This window comes from Drosophila serrata, unplaced genomic scaffold (assembly GCF_035046125.1).
Source record: "Drosophila serrata isolate PLE 108 unplaced genomic scaffold, ASM3504612v1 contig_88, whole genome shotgun sequence".
Classification (NCBI taxonomy): Eukaryota; Metazoa; Arthropoda; class Insecta; order Diptera; family Drosophilidae; genus Drosophila; species Drosophila serrata.
The window spans coordinates 611,690-635,709 of NW_028256986.1; the positions used below are offsets into that span (position 1 = coordinate 611,690).

Sequence of the window (24,020 nt, forward strand, 5' to 3'; positions counted from 1 at the left end):
GGTTGTATTGGACGACTATATCCTTATCGGCCATAGGAACAAGCGGAAAGTTTTTACAAAAAATTATAACATTTTCAGTTTTCAACAGAATTGTATCAAGTTTGAGATATTGCCATTTTATATTAATCCACAATTTTGTGTACTTTTTATGAAAATCGGCTTATTATATCATAAAGCTGTTATGGAAACAATCGAGAAATGTATTTTTTAACCATTGAAAAAAGTGGAAAAGAAAAAAATATATTGTGTTTGTATGTGAATACATAAATTTGGTAAGTAATACATATTTTGATATTTTATTTATACAAAACTCAAATATCTATATCTTCTTTTAACACAGAAAAAGCCCCGCCCAAAACCCTCGAAACGCTTCACAGATTAGATCACAATACCACCGTCCGAATAGGTAAGTCGGAGATTTCAGAGGAGGATCGCGCCTGAAATATCGATGCACGGTCTTAGAGAAGACGTAGCAAAAGAGTTCGATGTACCAGCTCATATCGATACAAAGCTATATTCTACCGAGTGCCACTGAAAGCAGTTGCAAAATACTATTGATCGCGTTACCTAGAGATCTCTCGGAAAAAATCGCGAACCTGAACGGGATGCTGCTGTACATCCAACAGCAGTCAGAACTCGGCGTGTTACGCACTTGCCAGGGTCAATTTAGAAGAGCGACGACGACAGTAGATGCAAAACACTGCCACTCGCTCGGATAAATGGAAGGACTGAGCGAGCACGAAACCCCAAAGTCCACAGGATCATCACGAAGACTTTGACTGCAGCAAACTCAGGAAATGGCTGATAAGCGACTCCTTACATATAGGTCCATTTCCCAAAATCGTCAGGCTTAATCATCGTGGCACTCACAAAGAAATATTGCAATTAGAGCAGAACCAAAGAGTGTATAGAGTGGAAGATTCGTAACGCCATACGATTTTTTCGTGCAGTCTTTAAAACTGGCTCCAGGCTCTCTCACATTTCGTTTAAAAGCCAGCGAGAGAGCGCTCTAGAGCCAGCCGCTCTCTCGTGCTGGCTCTTTACTCTAGAGTCCATATATATATATATATATATATATATATATAAAATTGCTCTGTTCGTGTCTACTTCCTTTATAGACTTGAAAAGTTCTGAACCGTTTAAGCCCAAATTTTGACACAACATGCGTTGAGGTTCCAGCTCGGTTATTGTCTACTTTTGATGTTGATAGCTTATCTGCGTTTGCGAATATATCACTTTTTTCGCGTTTCCCCGTGCCCCTACTGCTGCGCCCTCTACAGGCAGCAAGCTGAATCGTAGCATTTCCTGTCAAACATTCCAAAAATATTGAAAGAAAAAATAGGAGATTACAATTTTATTTTTTTTGTTCAGGTTCAGTAAGAAACGAAGTCATGCCACCCAAGAAGTCGAGTTTGGGTCGTCGTACTCGCAATACAGAAGCAAAAAGACGTAAGATTACGATTATGACTGACGAAGAGCGGGCCTCCATCCGAGAGACTGAGCGGCTTAGAGCAATGCAGATGTACAACGCGGAATCAGCAGAAAAACGAGCAGATAGGCTTGAGAGAAAGCGATTGTTAGTTAGGCAGTCGCGTTCTGCAACAATCGATTTAATTCACTCTCAAAATAATGAACGCGACAGGGCAAGGGTAGCTGAAGCTTGGATGCTCCAGGAGGAACGGGGAAAACATTCCTCATTACATTGATTCTGGCTACGGTTCGAGCTAACAAGGACATAGCTTTAGCTCATTGTTTCCTGGTGGGAGGACTGCTCATTCAGCGCTGAAGTTGCCGTTGAACATGCAAATCATCGAGACTCCTACGTGCAACATTTCCAGAGCATCTGGCATGGGAAAAGTATTGCAAAGATATAAACTCATTGTTTGGGATGAATGCACGATGGCACACAAAAAATCGTTGGAGGCTCTCGATCGATCATTGCGGGATTTGCGTGGAGCTGTCCAACCATTTGGGAATGCGTTAATATTGCTCGCAGGGGAATTTAGGAAAAAGTTGCCTGTGATTTCCCGATCGACACCAGTTGACGAGATAAATGCTTGCCTAAAATATTCTATATTGTGGCAACATGTACGTACATTACAGTTGAAGACGAATATGCGTGCCAGTTACAGAACGATGACTCAGCCGACGTATTCTCACGACAGCTACCGGACACGGGGAACGGAAAGTTGCGTCAATGATACATCGAGAAAAATAGTATTGCCCGAGAATTTCTGTAATTTAGTTACATCGAAGGAAGGACTTATCCAAAAAGTGTTCCCCGATATCCGAATAAATTATAGGAATCACGATTGGCTCAGTGGACAGAACAAAGATGTCTACCAGCTCAATCATGTAATCCAATCCAGCATAGAAACTGACGAAATTACATATAAGTCGATAGATACCGTTGTGGAGGCAGAGGAAGCAGTTAATTACCCTACGGAATTTCTAAACTCACTTGATCTGCCTGGAATGCCACCACACATATTGAAATTAAAAATAGGTGTGCTGATTATCATGCTCCGGAATATAAATCAGCCGAAACTCTGCAACGGTACGCGACTCGCAGTCAAGAAATTGATGAACAACGTAGTAGAAGCCACGAACATAACTGGTCCTTTCAAAGGTGAAGATGTCCTCATTCCTAGGATTCCTCTGATCCGGACTGATACACCGTTCCTGTTCAAAAGATTGCAGTTTCCCTTTCATTTGGCGTTCGCAATGACCATTAATAAAGCTCAAGGTCAATCTCGGGAGTTGTGTGGTCTAGATTTGGATGCAGATTGTTCTTCACACGGACAATTATATGTTGCGTGTTCCCGTGTCGGAGAACCAGATAGTCTTTGTATTTATGCGGAGAATGGAGAAAGAATATTGTATACCAACAAGTTTTACAGAAGTAAATGAATTTGAAATTTATTCTTTTTTGTTTAACTTATTTCTTATGCGTGCAACCACAATATGCCACAGAGAAACGTGGCAGGGTACAGCTAGTAGATATATAGATTATAGATTAGTTCTTAGTCAATATATATATATATATATAAAATATTCGCTCGGTGTTTTTCTCATATAAATATCTTATAGTAAATTCGGTTAAATATAAAAATTAGATATATATATATATATATTTTTTTTTATTTTTTTTATATATATTTTTTTTTTCAATAAGCAGAGTTCAGTTTGAGACAAAAAAATATTCGGTCGGTGTTTTTCTCATAAAAATATCTTATAGTAAATTCGGTTAAAATTATTTTATTTATATATATATTGATATTTTTTATGAGAAAAACACCGACCGAATATTTTTTTGTCTCAAACTGAACTCTGCTTATTGAACTAGGATGGCTGACGAGCAAGCCTCGGTTTCGAGCTTTTGTGGATCTTGATGGATTTCGAAAGATTCTGAGAGAGAGAGCTTAATTGATTCTTTAATTTCTCTTGGATTCAAGTGCATTCGCTCTTGGATACAAGTGCTCTTTTGAAATTTGATAATTTTGCTTTCGAGCTAACGATTCCGAACTTTGAGCGTGTGACCGCGACAAATAGGAAAGGATGTTTAGACAATAAAATTGTTTATTCTACTGTCGGACTCGTGTGGAGTTGTGGTGTCCGATGACTGTATGGTTATCATTCGATGATGATTCATAGGTTTACATATGTGGAATAAGTAGGCATGTGCTAAAGTCTATGGGACTGTGGATATGTCACTCCCCCAACCTTTGAATTTGGCCTGTCCTCAGGCGGATAATGTGGGATAACTCATGGTGTTATTTTCCGGTATGATCTGATCATTTACAATTTGTTCCGGGGTCGGTTTTTCTTCTTGTGTTTTCTTATATTTAACAATGAGTTTCTTAGGTATACTCTTAAATTTATAACTAACATACAATATTAAACTTAGGATTGTAATGACAAAAGATGTAAGACATATAATTTGAAACATGCTGTAATATTTTACATGGGATTCAATTATGTCTCTTGTTTGAATGTAAGCCAAAGGTTCTATTTTGGTAATGTTGTTAGTAATATAAATTGACTGTGTAAAATCTGCAAGGTTGTTTGAAATTATGAATTCATTTATTAGCATAGTACAATTCTTTATTTTAATGACGTTGTTTCCTTATATACTAACTCTATTGTTGAGGCAATTTTGATTAACAAGTGTTTCTGGAATATTCCAGGTGACTAATATGTTTGGTTCTACATAATTGATTTGGAAGTTTTTGTGTGCTTTAGTGTATTTACATTCAGTAGGTTCTTGCTTAATAATTCCTACCAAACATTTATCGAAAATTGGTTTACCTGTATGTGTGTTATAGACCTTATCTTCGTAAATATGAAACTTATCAAATGCAGATTCGGTAAGGATGTAATTGGACTCGTCAGGACATGGGACTATGTTGAATATTGGGACTTTCGTTATCTCGCTAGGAACATGGGAAATTATTAAAATTTCGTTTGTATCTGTTTTAAGCCAAGTGGATGTTTTAATCTTTAGCATTTTCTCGGAATTTACTTGTTTCAAATAATCATGTTTAAGTAATTTCGGATTAAAAATTCCCAGTCTCGTGAGTTGCATACCCATTTCTATGTCTTCAATATACTCAGTGAATTGTTGTAAATTGAAAATAAGTACTGCTACCTGTTGTTGTTTTTCGTTTTCAATTTTGAATTTGTTAATGATATCTATCCAGCTGTTAATCACATCAAAAATAATATTCAAATCGTGATTCTGAACGGAATTTTCTGACAATTTATTAATTTTGCTATCTAACTTATCTCTGTCGTCCTGATCTAATGTGCCGAATAAATATTTGTACGCTGTTCCTACAATATTTACTAGACCTCGTTTGGTTCTCTTGAGTACTCTCAAACCATTTATTTCCCTTTTCAGTTTTTCAACTAAGTAATCTATTTGGATTACGTCAGGAAAATATTTCGCTTCATCCAATAAATTCTCAAACATTAACATGGTCTTAGTTATGGTTATGCTTAAGTAATGATACTCGTAACTCGTGGATATCTCCGTAACTCCTGTTTGAAATGATAGGTTTCCATTTTTAGCACTCATTGAATTTACTTCTATGCTACTGCCTTGGACTACGGTGATGAGAGCGATGATTGCCAGACATATAATCATTATGGGAAATACGGGGCATCTCTTAATCTTCTTCGATGGGTCTGGAATTATCGTAATTACTTTTGTTTCTTGAACTTGGACTTGTAATGTACGATTTTCCCGCCTCTATATGTTTCTTCGAAGTGTTTATCATCCACTTGTCTAATCTGACCTGTTTTCTTTTCATAACTATGTCTGTTTTTGTTTAGCTGGTCAATCTTGTTAATTTTATTTTGTTGTACACCAAAATCGGGGCTTCCTGCGTATAGAAAAATGTCTGCTGGAGTTCTTTTGGTGATATTGTGCTTTGATTTGTGATTATATATGATATAGGATCGTTTCAAATTTTGTGCATCGATCTTCTATATTTTGTTCACTACCAATAATTCTGAGCTTCTCATTTACAGTCTTGTAAAATCTTTCTATATCTGATACACCATTTTTACTTGTTGTGATGGTTATATTTACGCCTTCTGATTTTAGCCAGTTTTGCAATGCTATACACATAAACGCTGAATCTTTATCACCTTTTATTTCATGCGATTTTCCCATGTCATTGAATATCGTCATGAGGGCTCTTTTTGCCTCTAGCCAATCTCTACTCTTTACTTCAATTAGGGTAGCAAATTTCGAATAGATATCTATGCAAGATAGGAAGATTTGGTTCCCTGTTAGATAAAAATCAATCACATATTTTTCTCTAGCGTTTAGGACTTTGGGTGTCGTTTCGAATACAAGTTTCATATTCCTATGTTCAGTTTTATCTATATTGCAAACTTCGCATTCATTAATTATATTCTGAATGAGTTTCTGACTGTCAGGATAGTAATATTCTTCTTTAAACCAATTAATGGTTTTTTCTATACCTGGGTGTAAAAGTTCCTTATGTTTCTTTAAGATTAAATCTTTAAATTCTGCATACGCCAGAATATCAGTTAATTTCTGAGTACATCGCAGCAATTTTGTGAAACAATTAGGGCTTATGATTTTGATATACCCCCTTTGGAATGTCAGAAAGTCACCGTGATCTGGGAAATAAATAGTGCTTTTCTTTGTGCAAAAATATTCCTTGATGAGGTTTTTAGCCAACTCGATCGTCATTTCTTTATATGTAATTATACCCTTGCAGGGTATTATAATTTCAGTCAGAAGTTTGCAACGCAGTGAAGGAGGCACCTCCGACTATATAAAGTATATATATTCTTGATCAGGATCAACAGCCGAGTCGATCTAGCCATGTCCGTCTGTCCGTCTGTCCGTCTGTCCTTCTGTCCGTCTGTCCGTCTGTCCGTCTGTCCGTTTCTACGCAAACTAGTCTCTCAGTTTTGAAGCTATCTGAATGAAACTTTGTAGTTAGCCTTCTATATACTCTCACTCGTATATATGTCGGAACGGGCCGGATCGGACGACTATATCAAAAAAAATTTTTAACTTTTTCAGTTTTCAATAGAATTGGATCAAATTTACGATATAGCCATTTTACTATACTCTACAATTTTGTGTAAAATTTTATGAAAATCGGACCAATATATCATATAGCTCCCATAGGAACGATCGAGAAATTAATACAATTAAATTTATAACTTTTTTAGTTTTCAGCTGATTTTCATCAAATTTAAGGTATAGCTATTTTATATTAGTCTTAAATTTTTTGTCAAATTTTATGAAAATCGAACGACTATATCTTATAGGTGCCATACAAACGATCGTTTGATGTAGAGGAAAAATGCAAATCTGTGAATGTAAAACTGCAAATATAATATGTATAGGTGAATGAAATGAAAGCAGGTATTATTATTCATTGTTTTTTAACACAAATATATATAATTTATATTGTATGGATTCCTATTCATAGAAGTTCTATCTGCAAGGGTATATAAACTTCGGCGTGCCGAAGTTAGCTTTCTTTCTTGTTTTTACATTTTTTTAATTTTGAATTTCTGAAAGTAATGAAAGTTAACTATGTCTGTTTCTCTTTTTACTATCTCTATTTGCCTAGAGAAATAGTTTGAGGGTCTTTCGCTGATGGAGATGTAGTTTAAGTTATCTTCTGCAGCGCTATAGATTGTTGCATTCATGCTATCAGCAATTTCGCCAACCATGGCTTTTTCTATTACTGTGCGGGAAAGAGCATCCGCTACATAATATTCTTTGCCTGGAAGATACTTTGTAGATAGTTTGTAATCAAATTCATTCAATTTGATTTTCCACCTTTGTAGTTCATGTTAGGTTCCTTTATGTTGTTAAGCCACACCAATGGTTTGTGATCACTTAAGATATGACCTAAAATATTTAGTTGCCAAAACTATTGCTAACAATTCTTATTCGATAGTAGCATAGTTTATTTCGTGTTCATTTAGCGATCTGCTTGCATAACATACGGGCTTATGGTTTTGTGACAAAACAGCACCAATTGCTATATTGCTAGCGTCAGTTGATAGGGAAAAGGGTTTTGAGAAATCAGGGTAGATTAAAATCGGGTCTGAAGTTATCAATACCTTTAGTTTTTCAAATGACTCTACATAATCTCTGCATTTGGTATCGATTACCGCTCCTTTTTTCAACTTTAGGGTCATAGGTTTAACTACCTTAGCAAAGTTAGGAATGAACTTGCGATAGAACCAACATAATCCTAAAAATGATTTTATTTGTTTAGGAGTTTTTGGTAATGGGAAATTTGTGATTGCGTTCGTCTTGTTTTGGTTAGGTCGAATTCCATTAGTAGTATGTAGTGTCCCAGAAATTCTGTTTCCTTCCTCATGAACTCACATTTATCTAATTGCAATTTTAAGTTAGCGTCCCTTAATTTTTCAAAGACTTTCTTCAATGATAAAATATGTTCCTCCAAATAAGTTTAGTAAATTATGATATCATCAAAGTATACTAAACAATCTTTGTAGATTAAATCTTCCAGCAAGTTGTTCATGCATCTCTGAAAAGTTGCCGGTGCTTTTTTAAGGCCAAAGGGCATGCGGGTATACTCGTAATGCCCATATTTGGTTGAAAACACTGTTTTTGCAATAGATTTTTCCTCCATCTGAATTTGATGGAAACCTTTAGCTAGATCAATAGTAGTGAAGTACTGACATTTTCCCAATTTGTCAAGTATTTCGTCCATTCCTACCTTATAATTTCGTGTCTCAAACTGAACTCTGCTTATTGAACTAGGATGGCTGACGAGCAAGCCTCGGTTTCGAGCTTTTGTGGATCTTGATGGATTTCGAAAGATTCTGAGAGAGAGCTTAATTGATTCTTTAATTTCTCTTGGATTCAAGTGCATTCGCTCTTGGATATTAGTGCTCTTTTGAAATTTGATAATTTTGTTTTCGAGCTAACGAGTCTGAACTTTGAGCGTGTGACCACGACAAATAGGAAAGGATGTTTAGACAATAAAATTGTTTAGTCTACTACTGGGGACTTGTGTTTATTCTACTGTCGGACTCGTGTGGAGTTGTGGTGTCTGATGACTGTATGGTTATCATTCGATGATGATTCATAGGTTTACATATGTGGAATAAGTAGGCATGTGCTAAAGTCTATGGAACTGGATATGTCACTCCCCCAACCTTTGAATTTGGCCTGTCCTCAGGCGGATAATGTGGGATAAATCATGATGTAATTTTCCGGTATGATCTGATCATTTACAATTTGTTCCGGGGTCGGTTATTCTTCTCGTGTTTTCTTATATTTAACAATGAGTTTCTTAGGTATACTCTTAAATTTATAACTGACATACAATATTAAACTTAGGATTGTAATTACAAAAGATGTAAGACATATAATTTGAAACATGCTGTAATATTTTACATGGGATTCAATTATATCTCTTGTTTGAATGTAAGCCAAAGGTTCTATTTTGGTAATGTTGTTAGTAATATAAATTGACTGTGTAAAATCTGCAAGGTTGTTTAAAATTATGAATTCATTTATTTATAGTACAATTCTTTATTTTAATGACGTTGTTTCCTTGTATATTAACTCAATTTTTGTTGCAATTTTGATTAACAAGTGTTTCTGGAATATTCCAGGTGACTAATATGTTTGGTTCTACATAATTGATTTGGAAGTTTTTGTGTGCTTTAGTGTATTTACATTCAGTAGGTTCTTGCTCAGTAATTCCTACCAAACATTTACCGAAAATTGGTTTACCTGTATGTGTGTTATAGACCTTATCTTCGTAAATATAAAACTTATCAAATACAGATTCGGTAAGGATGTAATTGGACTCGTCAGGACATGGGACTATGTTGAATATTGGGGCTTTCATTATCTCGCTAGGAACATGGGAAATTATTAAAATTTCGTTTGTATCTGTTTTAAGCCAAGTGGATGTTTTAATCTTTAGCATTTTCTCGGAATTTACTTGTTTCAAATAATCATGTTTAAGTAATTTCGGATTAAAAATTCCCAGTCTCGTGAGTTGCATACCCATTTCTATATCTTCAATATATATAAGTGAATTGTTGTAAATTGAAAATAAGTACTGCTACCTGCTGTTGTTTTTCCTTTTCAATTTTGAATTTGTTAATGATATCTATCCCGCTGTTAATGACATCTATAATCATATTCAAATCGTGATTCTGAACGAAATTTTCTGACAATTTATTAATTTTGCTATCTAACTTATCTCTGTCGTCCTGATCTAATGTGCCGAATAAATATTTGTACGCTGTTCCTACAATATTTACTAGACCTCGTTTGGTTCTCTTGATTATTCTCAAACCATTTATTTCCCTTTTTAGTTTTTCAACTAAAAAATTTTTAAGTATTGAATGGTCGAATAAAACCGGTTTAATATGACATAACATCTTCAATTTTTCCAAGTGAGCATTGTTTTTTATTGCGCTCTCGTTATACTGTATAATTATAATTAAAACATTTTCAGTTTTTAACAGATTTTCATCACATTTGAGATATAGCTATATTATTTTTATATTTTTCGTTTTTACGCAAACTAGTCTCTCACTTTTTATGCTATCTGAATAAAACTTTACAGATAGTCTTCAATATACTCCCACTCGTATATATCTCAGAACTTCCATATGAACGATCGGCAAATTTTACGAATAAAAATTATAACTTTTCAAATTTTCAACAGATCATCATATAATTTAAGAAACAGCAATTTTGTATTAATCCAGAACTTAATCGGATGAAATTTCATGAAATCCGGACAGTTGTGGTTACGTGTCATTGACGCTACCCAAATCATTAGATCACTTGCTAACTACCATTAATTCTCTTGGTGCCTTACCCAACATCTCAACTATAATCCTATAGGAATTATAAGCACAGACACGCCCCTAAAAAATATATGCCACCATACGTATCCAACTTTACCCTTTGCCTCTAGCAGTCTGAGAGTTCAAAAAAAACCAAAAAGATCTATTGCCGTAAAGTAAAATGGTAAGTCTTAATGATAGCCAGTTAATTTGTCTGTTTCGGGAAAACCTTCAAAAATGCTGCAGTCTGTGGAACAACATTGTGCATTGTTGTTGCACCTCGGACGGTGGACGATGTATGAAAATGGACGGCCTGCGCTACTGCAGAGAGATAATGTTTTTACTGCGGCAAACCAAAAGCGGTTTTAAGCACCGAGTTATCGAGTTTTTCGTATAACTCATGATATGTTCTTTGCGTTGTACAAATTTAAATTTTCATTTGCTAGGGATATTTCAACTTTTAAATTAAAGAGTATGTTGTTGTCAAGGAGTTCGTCTTCAAAAACAAACCAACTCTCTCTCTTTTTCCTATCAGAATGCAAGATGCTTACGTCGTAAACTTCCTTGTATTCTGATAATCTTTCGTTTTCTTCCTAGACTGTAGCTTAATTTTTATTTACTGTTTCTACATTCATCCATGGTCGAAACGCTCTATTTATTGTAACCACTTTTACGCTATTCAGACGGATTCCAATAGACTTTCAGATAGATTCAGATTCTCTGAATTCGGAAGATTTTAAACGGCTGAATAATGTTACTGTTCGGAGCAGACCGCTAGCGCCTAATCATGCGCGCATGGGTGTATGGCTGCACCTGCTGCGCTCTTAGCTCTTCTCTTTGTTTATCTATTTCTCTCTCTCTTCTTCTTCTGTCGCCTTATCTATGCTAAGCTACATTTTAAGATTATATATGTTGAAGTCAATAATTCGATCGGTAGTTGCAGCTCCGACCAGAGAGAAAACGAAAATATACACAGCATTTAATTAACCTATTCGTGCGTTGTAATTATTGCTTAAGGGTGGCAAATTTGTTGTCTTCCCCATAAACATTTTGGTGACCCCGACGTGATTCTTTGGTTCGGAGCCTGCAACCCGGTTTTCGTTGTTTAATATCGTTTAAACAAATCGCTTTGCTTCGCTGTCGCTTACTGGCATTCGGTCATAAGCACACAAGCAAACTCACATACACACATACCTTGTACATAACAAGCTGAGTGCATATAGCCGGCCGCTGATTTTCGTTTAAATCGCGCTGATAAACAAAAGCTGTGTTGTGCCAAATATTGTAGAGAAAGGTGGCTCGCGCTTAAGCGTCGTTAATAGCGCCTATTGAACATATATACACCTATGCATATATAGCATAGACGTGCGTGTGCCAAAACTCCGCTGTTTCGAGGCTGACAATTACAATAACAACATTGTCGAGGTTCCGTTGCATCTCGGTGACGCTGATTAACCTAAATTTGCGCGGTGAAAACTAAACGGGTTCCTATATACCGAAGCGGTCAGACATTTTAACTTTGTTAATTCTTTTCACGTGAGAAAATAAAGATGTCTAACACGGAAAATTCGGTTCAGCATCAAAATGAGCCGCCAAGTGACGTGGACTTTTACCGAGCCAAGGCCCAATCCCTTTTGCGGCAATTGAGCTCGATGAATTATTACATAAATCCGGAGACTGTAGATCAGTTTGATGAAGCTGATTTACTGGCGCGACTGGAGTGGATTAATTCATTAAATTTGGCCTTTGATTCCGCTCAGACTTTGCTGGAAAAATTGGACTTTTCGGAGATAGCTAGCGACCATCGGATTGAGTTCTCCACGGCGTTCATGGATGTGAAGGCGAAGATAAATCGAGGTTTAGCGGCGCTTCGCAAATCTCAATTGCCGGCTGCAACCGCTGCAAATTCAACATCCATCGACATTATTAATCATCCGGATCATTCTTTCCGATCTAGGAAGCCTCGGTTGCCAATTTTGGAGATAGCTCGGTTCCATGGATCCTACTCTGATTGGCCGGATTTTATTGCAACGTTCAGCACGGTCATCGGAAACGACGAAGAGCTAAGTGATATTGAAAAATTACAATATCTAAGGTCAAGTTTAGGTGGTGTGGCTCTAGAGACCATACGTTCGCTTGAGCCCTCGAATGCCAATTATAAAAAGGCTTTGGATTTACTTACAAATCGAATCGATAATAAAGTTCTACATTTTCAGGCACACGTACAGGCAATATTTGGGTTAAAAGGTGTCGAGAAGGGATCAGCCAAGGGTCTTCGGGAGTAAAGCGATTGCATGAATTCGCATCTGCGAGCAATCCGTACCCTGGCCACTACGCAACAAATCTTGGACGGATTGCTGATTCACATAGTCGCACGGAAGCTCGATCAGAGGACGCGGGAAAAATGGGAAGAGGATTTGTCCATCAACAATCTAGCTACGTGGGATTCTATGGAGTCGTTCTTGCAAAGGAGGTGTAGGATCTTCCCCTATGTACGTTTTGTGATGCGAGGGATCATTATTTGCCAAAGTGCTCTCGATTTCTAAATTTGAGTCCGAATCTTCGATTTAGAGAAGCAAAGAAGTTGCACCTGTGCCTCAACTGTTTGCGCAAGGGGCATAGTTTGCAGCAATGCAATTCAACGCACTGCAGATACTGTCGAATGAAGCACCACTCATTGTTGCATTTTAATCAGGACCCATATGTACCATCCACCGCCTCATCTCTATCATCCGATCCATTTCCCAACTCTCAGCCATCAACATCATTTTCATCAGCATTAGCATCATCACATTCATCATCACATTCATCATCGCATTCATCATCCCAACCTAATCACCGTTCATCGAACCCTCCACCAAGCCCCACAGATATTGTGCTTGTTGATTACGTGTTGCTTCCAACCGCTATTATCTATGTGAGGAATAAGGCTGGAGAATTTATGCCTTGCCGAGCAATCTTAGACTCGGCGTCTCAACTAAACTTCATAACGTCTCGTCTAGCGAATCAACTTAATTTGAATTGTCGAAAGTCGCATACCCTAGTCGCTGGGATTGGGGAATCCTCTCTGAATTCCGATACGGCAGTCGACATTGTAGCGCAATCCCAGGATGCAAGCTATCGTGCCTCATTCTCCGCGGTTGTGACTGACAGTATCGCTGATTATCAGCCTCATTTTAACATAAATGCCGCATCATGGAAAATTCCGGAAAATATATCGCTCGCTGATCCTCACTTCAATCAATCAGATCGAATAGATCTTATAATTGGTGCTGGACTCTTCTTTAAAATAATGGCTACGGGACAAATTCATTTGGGTAGCGCGTTGCCAACCTTTCAGAACACCGAATTTGGTTGGATCGTGTCTGGAGGGCTGCCGAGTGCGTCAACTCCTCAGTCTGTCTCAGCTGCCGTCGTCAAGGATCCTACGAATCATTTTGATGGTGGCACACTTGCTGCCGTAGGAAAGCCAGCTGCCTTCTTGAAAAGTTGTTGGCCAATTGGAGGCCACAAAATCGCCAAGCTAGCCGTTCTGCCCCACGATGCGGATGAAGTTGAAACAGTACCTCTTCCAACGGGGGGAGTATGTTCGGAGCAGACCGCTAGCGCCTAATCATGCGCGCATGGGTGTATGGCTGCACCTGCTGCGCTCTTAGCTCTTCTCTTTGTTGATCTATTTCTCTCTCTCTTCTTCTTCTGTCGCCTTATCTATGCTAAGCTACATTTTAAGATTATATGTTGAAGTCAATAATTCGATCGGTAGTTGCAGCTCCGACCAGAGAGAAAACGAAAATATACACAGCATTTAATTAACCAATTCGTGCGTTGTAATTATTGCTTAAGGGTGGCAAATTCGTTGTCTTCCCCATAAACAGTTACATATGATTTTAATTGGTCGGATAATATGGCTATTGCTGTGGATATTTTTTAGAATACCAAGAACCAATTTTTCACTGAAAGTGCTCCATTATACTATCCGCCAATCTCAAATAAGCTTCCGTGGTTTACTAAAGAGTTGAGCCGACTTAAGAATAAAAAATATAACCTGTATACTAAATAAAAACTGAGTGATCCCCAAACTGCAATTTCCACTTTTTTATCAGCTCGGCCAAACTTTACGGTGTTTGTTAACAAAAAAAAAAACTATTTGACTCATTGTAAGGCTCAGTTCTCACAGGACCAAAAACAGTTTTATAATTTTGTAACAATAAGCTTAAGCATAAAATAAATACTTCTTCGCTTTCATTTGGAAATACTTCCGCAAATAGAGATCAGGCAAGCAACTTACTCAAATTCCACTGATTCGAAACAGGATTTTTTCTACATCATTCCCAATACGACCCAATACAGTCTTAGTTTGAATGAAAGCTCTTTTCTTCTTCTTTTAAATCTTCAGTTTAGTCGCCTGGTCTCGACGGTATTCCCGGTGTGCCCAGTTATTGTGCCGAAATGATGTAACTGATGTAGCTGCTTTAACACATGTTCAGCCGCCACAAGGATTTTCAACCGTTGACTAGGCTCACACGCTTGGTGGGAAACTTCAACATGCTTGCTATACCGCTGCTTGATATACGCCAAGCAGACAGGATACTGAGAACGCGTCGAATTTTAAGATTCTCGAAAAAGGGCGAACCCGAGCTATGCGCCGCCCGCCGTGCCACGGATTCAACGCCCGCTGGATACGAGCAACGACTCCCCCAGTCAGAATATAACTAAGAATCCGAGCCAAGAACCTCGAGCCACGGAAGAAATAATCGAGCACTCACCCTTAGATAAACAGGCTGAACTCTTTCGAGAACCTCACGGGCAGGATCGCTGGGTGATCACTGAGTTCAGTTCCGTCGATCATCTTTCGACGCGGTACCTAGAACATGGTCGCCAACGCCCTGTCGCGCAAGCTACGATTTAGCAAGCACAGGTTGAAGAGCGCAAATGGATTGCCAAGTATTCGACTGAAAAGTTTCCAGAAAAAGCCAACTCTATTGATGCCCGGAAGAAAAAGGATACACGGCCTAGAAACTGTGAGTGAATTCCTGCGGGAGAGTGTTGATTGAGTGCCACGATCACCCTACCGCCGGGCACTTGAAAGACGAACTCGAGGGTAGCCGAGTACTACTAATCGGGTTCGTTCCGGGGAGAAGGCAAGTTCGTGAGACGATGTCCTAGTTGCAAGATGTTTAAGGTGAGCCAAGAGAAGTCGTCGGGAAAGATGTTTACGCGAAATGTCAACAAGAGCTTCAACGTATTATAGGACGACTTCTGGGATCTCTCCCGGGCTCCAAACAAAGGAACATGGTAGAACAAGGCAAGTGTTCCTGAACTCATTCAGCAAGTGGGTGGAACTCGTCCCTCTGCGCTGGATCGCAAATCTGAAACTTGCAAAGAGTGCAAACTGTGAAGACTATGATAGCATAACAGGAACTAGCGAGTCCCCGTAATCTCGCTGGACGTCAACAGCAGCGTGTCATATACCACAGAATTTAGCTTCGCTTCTCCCATACAGGGCCGGGTCGTCTGCTGAACGCCATATACGCCGAAGTTACGCTGGGAAGAAGAACGTCCAAGATTCCGAGAAATGCGAGCAGCTCCAAAGCATATTCAAAATCTCCTACATATTTAAAGTCGCTCACAACCGAGCAAGGCAGGCATTATAACCTGCGTCGATGACAGTGGAGGCCACCGCTTGGCTCTCTGTTTCTCTGTTTCGGGTCGCCAAGTTCCAATCACCTCAAGATGTTGCCGCCAACGTACCAAAATTATTAACAACCTGGAACCATACCACCAAAAAGACGACGACAATAACAAGGACTGTTACCGAGAGCATATCCTTGGAAACCAGGGTGTCATTGGCGCCACTTGCGCTCGTCCAACGCCCGACCCACTGTCGAGGGAGAAATAAAGCCGTCTGGTCCACCTCGTGCCGGACACAGACGATATTAACAACCCCCACGCCTTGATTAACCTTCGAAAAGGCGAACCGAAGAATGCAGAAGACTAGGCTAAGAGCTCTCAAATACAGGCATTCCAAAGAATTCCTCACATTTAGCCATTTTCACAGCCCACTGTTCAGCGTCAGCGGCAGAGCGGCCCACGCTACGTCTATTTGGAAATAGGGTTAGGGTTAAAAGATCGCCCAGTCAGGATCGATTATTAGTTATCGTGATTATTGATAACTCTATAACAAAGGCCCTCGTCATACGAAAGGATGCCTCGAGCAAACACAGGCCAATAACATAGTCACCTTCATAGGCACCGATCAAAACACGCTCGGAGACAGCCGGCAGCACGAGCGCTATCCGTCTCTCCCTTTCCGGCTAAAAACGGGCCGCTCGCCGGATCAATTCTCCGGCGTCTCGAAGCTCGACTGCAGTCCTGTTCAGACACCCTCTTTGATCAACTTTCGTGGAGCACAAAAAACATATAACACAAAAAATTAAATAATCCAAATTCTCAGTAGAAAGGCCGGACACTTCGAGGGCCGTAAGGCAATTGTGGATGGTATTTTAAGATTCTTTAAGGCTGCCTAAAATTCGTGTACGATGGACTAAATTTTCAGTTGACTCTTCACCAGCGATCGTTTGTTTTCAAAACGCTTAGTTAGGTTTCGCCAGGCTGAGCGGAAAAGATTGTTGGTGTGTGGCGAATTGGATACTGTGGAATGAGCTTCACCACTAGTCTTGGCATTTGAATAGAACAACTTTTCAATAGGTGTAAGCGCATGATTGTGTGTCTAGACCGCTGTGAAAAGATCTCGGAAAGTCGGCCAGCGAAGATAATCGCCCGAGAAAAATTCCATTCCACGGAAGTTTGCCGACAGCCAGACGATAAGGAATTTTGGGGCGGAACGGGTTGGACTTGAGCTGATTTAGCAGAGATCGTATCGATCTATTCCATAAGCTGGGCGGCACACCTTTCGTAAATAAAGAATAGAGTATAGTCAAGGTGTCCCCGCGCCCTCAACATCAACTGAAATCAGCTCTGAACAAGCTTCATACTTATTCTCGACCTTATCCCATAGCGCTCGGACTTGGTCAAGATGAATTTTACACGTATACTGAGATGGAATGGGCTCTGCTGGATTGCAGAGTTTGGATTCGAAGTGACTCAGACGGTTAGAGGTCGAAATAAATTTATTTAAAACGAATGGAGCCATAATGATTTTTATGTGTTTTTGTATTTTCGAAATGGTTTGTAAGTTCGACACTTATTTATTTAGATTTAAAATTTAGGAACCAATCGGAATCGTAGTATAGCCATACAACAGCTAACATAGCTAAATATTTGACAAAAATTTTACAAATACTTGATTTTGTCTAAGGATAACAACGAACAATTCTTAAATAATTGTGTAAAAACCCGCCAAAACTAGCTGGACTAGATTTTAAATAGATAACGAGTGTGGCGATAATTATTTGCCGGTAATTTAAAATTATTCGGCAAAATTAAACATTTTTATTTTGGATTTAATTTCCTTAAAGTCGTAGGTGGCGGGTCCTATCTCGTCGGCACTGTATCACCGTTCTTTGTCATTGAGGAATATAAGAGTGCAGGTGGATGAGCACGCTGTAGAGAAAAGAGACGAAATAAAATTGACGACTTCGCTAACTCTATGTCTGCTCTTTTGCAGACCTATGTATATATGTAAAGATTTGCCGACTGCAGATCAGCGCAGAATAGCACGAAGCTTACTAAATGTCTATTTGTGGGGATGTAAATATGTAAAAATTGTCGCTCAGCGCAGAATATATTTATATTTATATGTGTATGCTTGGAAGTAACTCAGCTCAGAATAGAGCTGTGTGGTCTTTCAAGAAATATTTATTTATATAGAAGCTGCCCTTCAGTACCATTCCTTTAGGATTCAGGTCTGAATCAGGTTGGAATGGACAGGACTCCATCCTGAATCATTAGGGAGCTTTCATACAAGCCATCCAGGAATTTCCACACAGTAGGCGTTAGTAAACCTGAATACGGACTACCCGATAAATTTTCAGGGAATCATAAAGAAATCCTGCTAAGAATTTGTCTTGAATTTCGGCCTGAATCAGAAGGGAATTTTGGAAGGGATTCTGAACAAAATCATACAGGAATTTGAGACGGAATCAGGCAGTAATCGTAGGGGAATTCAGAGTAGAATCAGGTAGGACTCTTAAAGGAGATTCCAAGCGGAATCACCAAGAAATCGTAGGGGAATTTAGAGTAGAACAAGATAGGAATCGCAGAGGAAAACGTGTAGATCCCCGGAACAATTATACAAGGTAGTCTCTAGAGGTGGAGAAAAATCGATGGTAACATCGATGTAATCGATGTTTTCAAAACATCGGTCAAATCGATGTTTGGCCAGCCAACATCGATTTTTTCCATCTCTACGTGCGCATCGAAGAAGAAAACGCGTAATTGTAAGTAAATCGGGATTAATTTATTATTTTATAAATTACTTATATTATGTTTCATATTAGTGTTCTGTTGGTGGTGTTGGCTGAAGTAGTGGAGTGGACGGTCATGGACAGACACCTGAAACGTAAGTAATTTTAATATAAAAGCTGTCGAAATTTGGACATAAATGCCTGAATATGTGTACCTCTGCTTGGATGCAACCGCATGATATGTACATATGTACATTTGTACGTTATACGTTTTATGTTTATATGAAAATATTACTTTTTAAGGAACATCAAATTCAGAGGAAAATGTGGAGGAGCCAGCTCAAAAAAAGAAGCGAGAAGCTTCCATCGCTTGGAATCATTTCAAGAAAACGGTTGAAAAAAACACATGCCATTTGTAATTACTGTGGAAAGGCCATAAAAACGATGGGAAACACCACAAACCTTCTTAACCATCTGAGCAACGTACATCCAGAACGGCTTAAAGACAGCAAAGGCAAAAATCATACAACCGCTTTAGATGTGTTTGTGGGAAAGTCCACTGTGCATTATATCAATGATTCGGCGAGGAAAATAAAGATTGATGAAATGGTGCTAAACATGATTGCTGTTTATGTTCAGCCTTTTAGTTGTGTCGAGGATGAGGGTTTCATTGCCCTCCTGAAAGAAATGGACCCTCGATACAAATTGCCAAGTAGGACATACTTGCGGGATGTTTCTTTGCCAATACAATATGAAAAATGTAAAGCAAAGCTGAGAGAAATACTGAACAGCGTTGATTATCTGGCATTAACCACAGACCTGTGGACATCTCGAGCCAACGAAGGCTACATAACTGTAACATGTCATTTTATATCCACCAATTTCAAATTGGAATCAGCCATTTTAGCAACACAGCATCTTCTAACGCCAACCAATCACACAGCTGCGAATATAGCAGATACCATTAAATCGGTGCTATCAGATTGGTCGATATCGCAAAAAGTGGTATGTATGGTTCCAGACAACGATGCATCGATGAAAAAAGCATGCGAGTCATTAAAATACAAACACTTACCGTGTGTGGCCCACACCATCAACCTGCTGGTCCAGGACATGTTGAAACAGCAAATTTTAGATGATATTCTAAGCAGGTGTAAGACAATAGTAGCTTTTTTCAAACGAAGTTCGACTGCGTATGCTAAATTTAAGGCAGCGCAAAAAACAGAAAATCCGTACGTCCTGATACAAGAAATGCCGACCCGCTGGAATAGCGCGTACGAGATGATTAAAAGAATAATTATAACAAACGAATACATAAGTTTGGTCTTGGCAGTATCCCACAATGCCCCACTACCGTTGTCTGCCGAGGATATTGATACATTAAAAGAATTATCCATGTTGTTAGCCCCGTTTGCGGATGCAATTCTGTCGGTTTCAACGAACACAAATGTATAAATTTCATTAATTATTCCCGTTGTTTGCGAACTTTTCCATAAAATTAATGGTTTGGAACTTAAAACAGTGGAAGGAATCGCTGCCTCGAATTATGTGAAGATTCGTTTACGAGAAAGGTTATTTCCATACGAAACAAGAACTATTCCACGCGTAGCCACTATCATTGATCCTCGATTTAAAAAACAGGGATTCCTTGGCGCATCGAACGCGGAGGAAGCGGCCAAGGCTCTACAGGAAGAGCTGAACTCCATTTGTATTACAATCCCACGACCGCAGCCGGCACCACCGACAGAGGAACCGACACGGTTCTCATTTCTTAAAACTAAAATTGAGGCAAGAGTGCAATTCTTTCGTGCTGATTCAGTCATTCTGTTACGGCAACATTTAGAAAAAGGGAACCAGCCGGAAAACTGCGATCCCCTTGCGTATTGGAAGGTAAGACCCTATATGCTAAGACATTTGTTTTTCAAATATTAAATTAAACATACTATCTTATTTCAGATCTCAACTGAAGAAGCTTTAAAAAAGATATCCAAGAAGTTCCTATGCATTCCAGCTTCGTCATGCGAGTCGGAATGTCTGTTTAGCAAGGCAGGCCAAGTTATTTCAGACCGTCGTACTCGCCTTTCCCCATCAGTCGTCGACAAGCTTTTGTTTCTCAACAAAAACAAAAACATAAATAAAATTGAAATTTCATAAAAAATAATTTTTTTATTTAAAACATCGATGTTTAATCAATTTTTTGCGCCAAAAACATCGAAAACATCGATGTCCGTGAACATCGATGTTTCTCCACCTCTAGTAGTCTCGTCGGCTGCCTAACCGTTCGGCTTTTTGTCAGTGCGTTCTCGTTTGTCAAAGGAAAAGGTTGTGTGCGGACGATTTTTTTTTTTACTATTAACCCTTGTGTGATTTCTATCGAAAGCACGTGCATGGAGTAAAATTGATAAAAGCACCAAAATGTTTAACAAAGAGGGAGGAGCCTTGGCTGCAAACTTGGCGAAAAGTCCAAGCTTTGCGAAACACATTTTTAAACTTCGAACTGAAAGTCGATATAAAAAAAATTTACTTTAAAATGAGCATATATTTTAAAATTAAGAATTTAAACAAAAAAAATAGCTATACAAAAACAAAAGCAACGATTAATTTCAAATTCAAAACTATTAAAAATTAATTTATAAAACACTCCAACTCTTTTTACTATATATGAACAATTTAACCCCCATGGACCATCTAAGGGTTAAACTAAAAGCTCTTTTGTCGTTTCACTCGCACTTACTACGCAGACTCCTCTCACTCACACTAGTTGTGAGTAATGAATAGGGGAGTGCTTTTGCCGACGAGACTATCTTGTATAATTGTACCATGCGCTGTTCCGAATCCCTTCAAAAAAAAAACAATTGTTTGGCAGTACCCGAACACAGGTAGCCTACTTTGTTTCGGAGTTCTCTTACCGAAACCCAAGAGATTTGTTTTTGTTTCTAAAACATGACACCAGGAATCGGACAGGAAAGGAATTTTGGTACTGAAGGGTCTGTGTTTACTCATACCTACAAACGCATTATATTTTTAGATCTTTACGCTCTCAACTTTGTGACAGCAGGGAGAGCGCCATTGTCGCTTGAATCAAAAAATTAGCCTCATATTGCAAAACGACTGTATGGTTGTGAGGCATCTTGTAAATTGTATAGTCTTTGGCAGAACTGTCCACGAACGAAAGAGTGAATCAACGGTAACGCCAACGCCATAGGAACCGAGCCACTACGAGGGAACAATATCGACTAAATATCAAGATCGGACCAACTGAATTCTGTGTATACTGTGAAGGAACGTGGTTTCCGTCTCAGGACAGTGGTTTGAACAAAATTTCCATATCTGTTAAATTTTGTAATTTGAATGTAGGACATTTCCAACAAATATAATTTTTCCAGCACATGTCGTAAGAGTGTTTTAAAAGGTCGGCTACCATCCCTTTGTCTCTCTAATGGGTTTGGAGCGCCTAATTTCTCCGCGAATTCCTTTTAAGCGAATGGCTATGAAAGACAATGTGGAATTAGAGGTGCAGTAGTAAATGTTCCAATTTCAGTACCTGATATTTTATATATAGCACTCTCCCGTTCCTTTGATTCGCCTAATGTCATACAGGTTCAAAAGAATGTTAGAACATTCACGACTGAAACTATTCGAGCCGCTCGAGTCGTTGAAGCTGCCCATTCCTTAGTTAATACTGAACTCAAGAAAAAGCACAAAATAGCTTTTAATGGTGGTCGGCTTACTCAAATGGGAGATCAGGAAAAAAACCCTTATATAGCAGATGAAGCTGAGCGAGAGGAAGTGGAACAGCTCTTACGCCAATTGACCAGTATAATATAAAAAGACCAGGTGGCCATGAAACCCTTTTAGAAAATAATGGCACTGCACTTCAACGCATAGCTTTGACCCCTGCAGAAGGCAGCCTTCCAACCAATTTAACCCTTGACGAAGATGCAGAAGAACTGTCTTTCCGAACAATCTGTTGCGGTGCAATATATAAAGCCAAAACCACCTATAAAAAAAATCAAGGTCGCGGATTCGATAGTATCTAAGGTATTTTAAAACTACAAGTTCTATGATTTCATACGGCATTTGCCGTACGCAAAAATCAGGGCGGCACAATGGATAATTACTTTATTGACAATCTTGTACAGCATGACGAAAGGTCTTCGTTTTACACCAGCTCATTGGGAAGCTGAGAAAGAAACAAGTTATTGCAATGACCAGACATGTTGGGCTGCATTTTTTATGGAATGAACTTTTTCTATAAGATAATAGAAATATTACTGAAGATAAAGCGGCAGCTCTTTCTAGCGCTGAAAAAGCTCGATTAATTAGATCTGACTCAATAACATGCTTCTGATGTTTCAAATTTAGGTTTCGAAAATAAATAAACTTGTTCAAAATCTCAGACATGGCGAGTATACCACGGTCCATTATTATTGGAGGATCGAGACCCGGACCAACGAGGATCACCACGCTCTCATGGCAAGCTCTGGTTTTCTGGCATACCTAAGCTGGAAGGACCAGAAAATTCCGATTATGTTGTCCGTTTCTTTGATCGTTTTATTACTTACACCGGAGACGATCCTAAATTACAAGAAGTATTTCAATATCAGCGCCATAAGCACAGTTGTGTGTACTTGAGAAAGAGAAGAAATTTTAACGAATTTACAAGCCAGAGCATTAATTCCCCAACTTAAACACTATTTTTCGACCCATGATATGCCAAATAGTGTCTTTGACAACCTAATAGGTTTAGAAAACGCAATGGAAAAAATAAAAGAAAAAAACACCAAGCAATCAAATATTACCAATTATTTTAAAGCTTGAATTTTTGTTTTTTATAATTTAATTATTATATTTTTGAGCAAATTTTACCTGATCGCTACGTGCAAGCCTTGTAGAATTTGCAGCTTGGAACTAATTTTCTAAGACAAACGCACAATTAGATCCAACGGAGATTATGATGAAGCGATCGACGTGGAATTGGATAATAAGAATCCCGTGGCTGTCCAAAGCTACCAACTGCTAGTTGTGACCGAAAGTGTCAAAAGGCATAAATATGTCTTAATTCTTAGGTGGTTTAGATTCAGCTTGAATCTTCCCCGTCGGACTACTTAAGAGAGAACGTAATGCTTCCCATGGATAAGTGAATAAACTGAACTTATTTCGATTAAAAATAAAAAGACATTCAGAAATATTTATTCAATAATAAAGCCCAAAAAAGAGCAATATGATGTGTTTGACGATATGGAACTAGAGGGAGTTCTTCAAGATTAAGAAAATTTTAACAGAGAAGACAAAAGGCCTCTTCCT

The 24,020-nt window shown here is 38.5% G+C and overlaps 2 protein-coding genes and 1 pseudogene across 36 annotated transcripts in view; 2 read left to right on the top strand and 1 right to left on the bottom strand.

Annotated features, from left to right (window-relative positions):
* Positions 1–24,020, bottom strand: part of LOC110177636 (chromatin remodeler ATRX homolog) — a 597,323-nt gene that overhangs the window by 568,386 nt on the left and 4,917 nt on the right. The window lies entirely within an intron of this gene.
* On the top strand, positions 449–23,846 carry LOC147644827 (uncharacterized; annotated as a pseudogene). Its single transcript, XR_015273332.1, has 4 exons — positions 449–487; positions 542–628; positions 786–903; positions 21,870–23,846. The product of XR_015273332.1 is annotated as an uncharacterized LOC147644827 (transcript).
* Positions 18,141–20,588, top strand: LOC110177410 (E3 SUMO-protein ligase ZBED1). The gene is given in 4 exon segments (XM_020944167.2): positions 18,141–18,746; positions 18,807–18,868; positions 19,017–19,108; positions 19,110–20,588. Coding segments are annotated over 3 exon segments (1,170 nt in total). The 5' UTR covers positions 18,141–18,746; positions 18,807–18,849; the 3' UTR covers positions 20,169–20,588.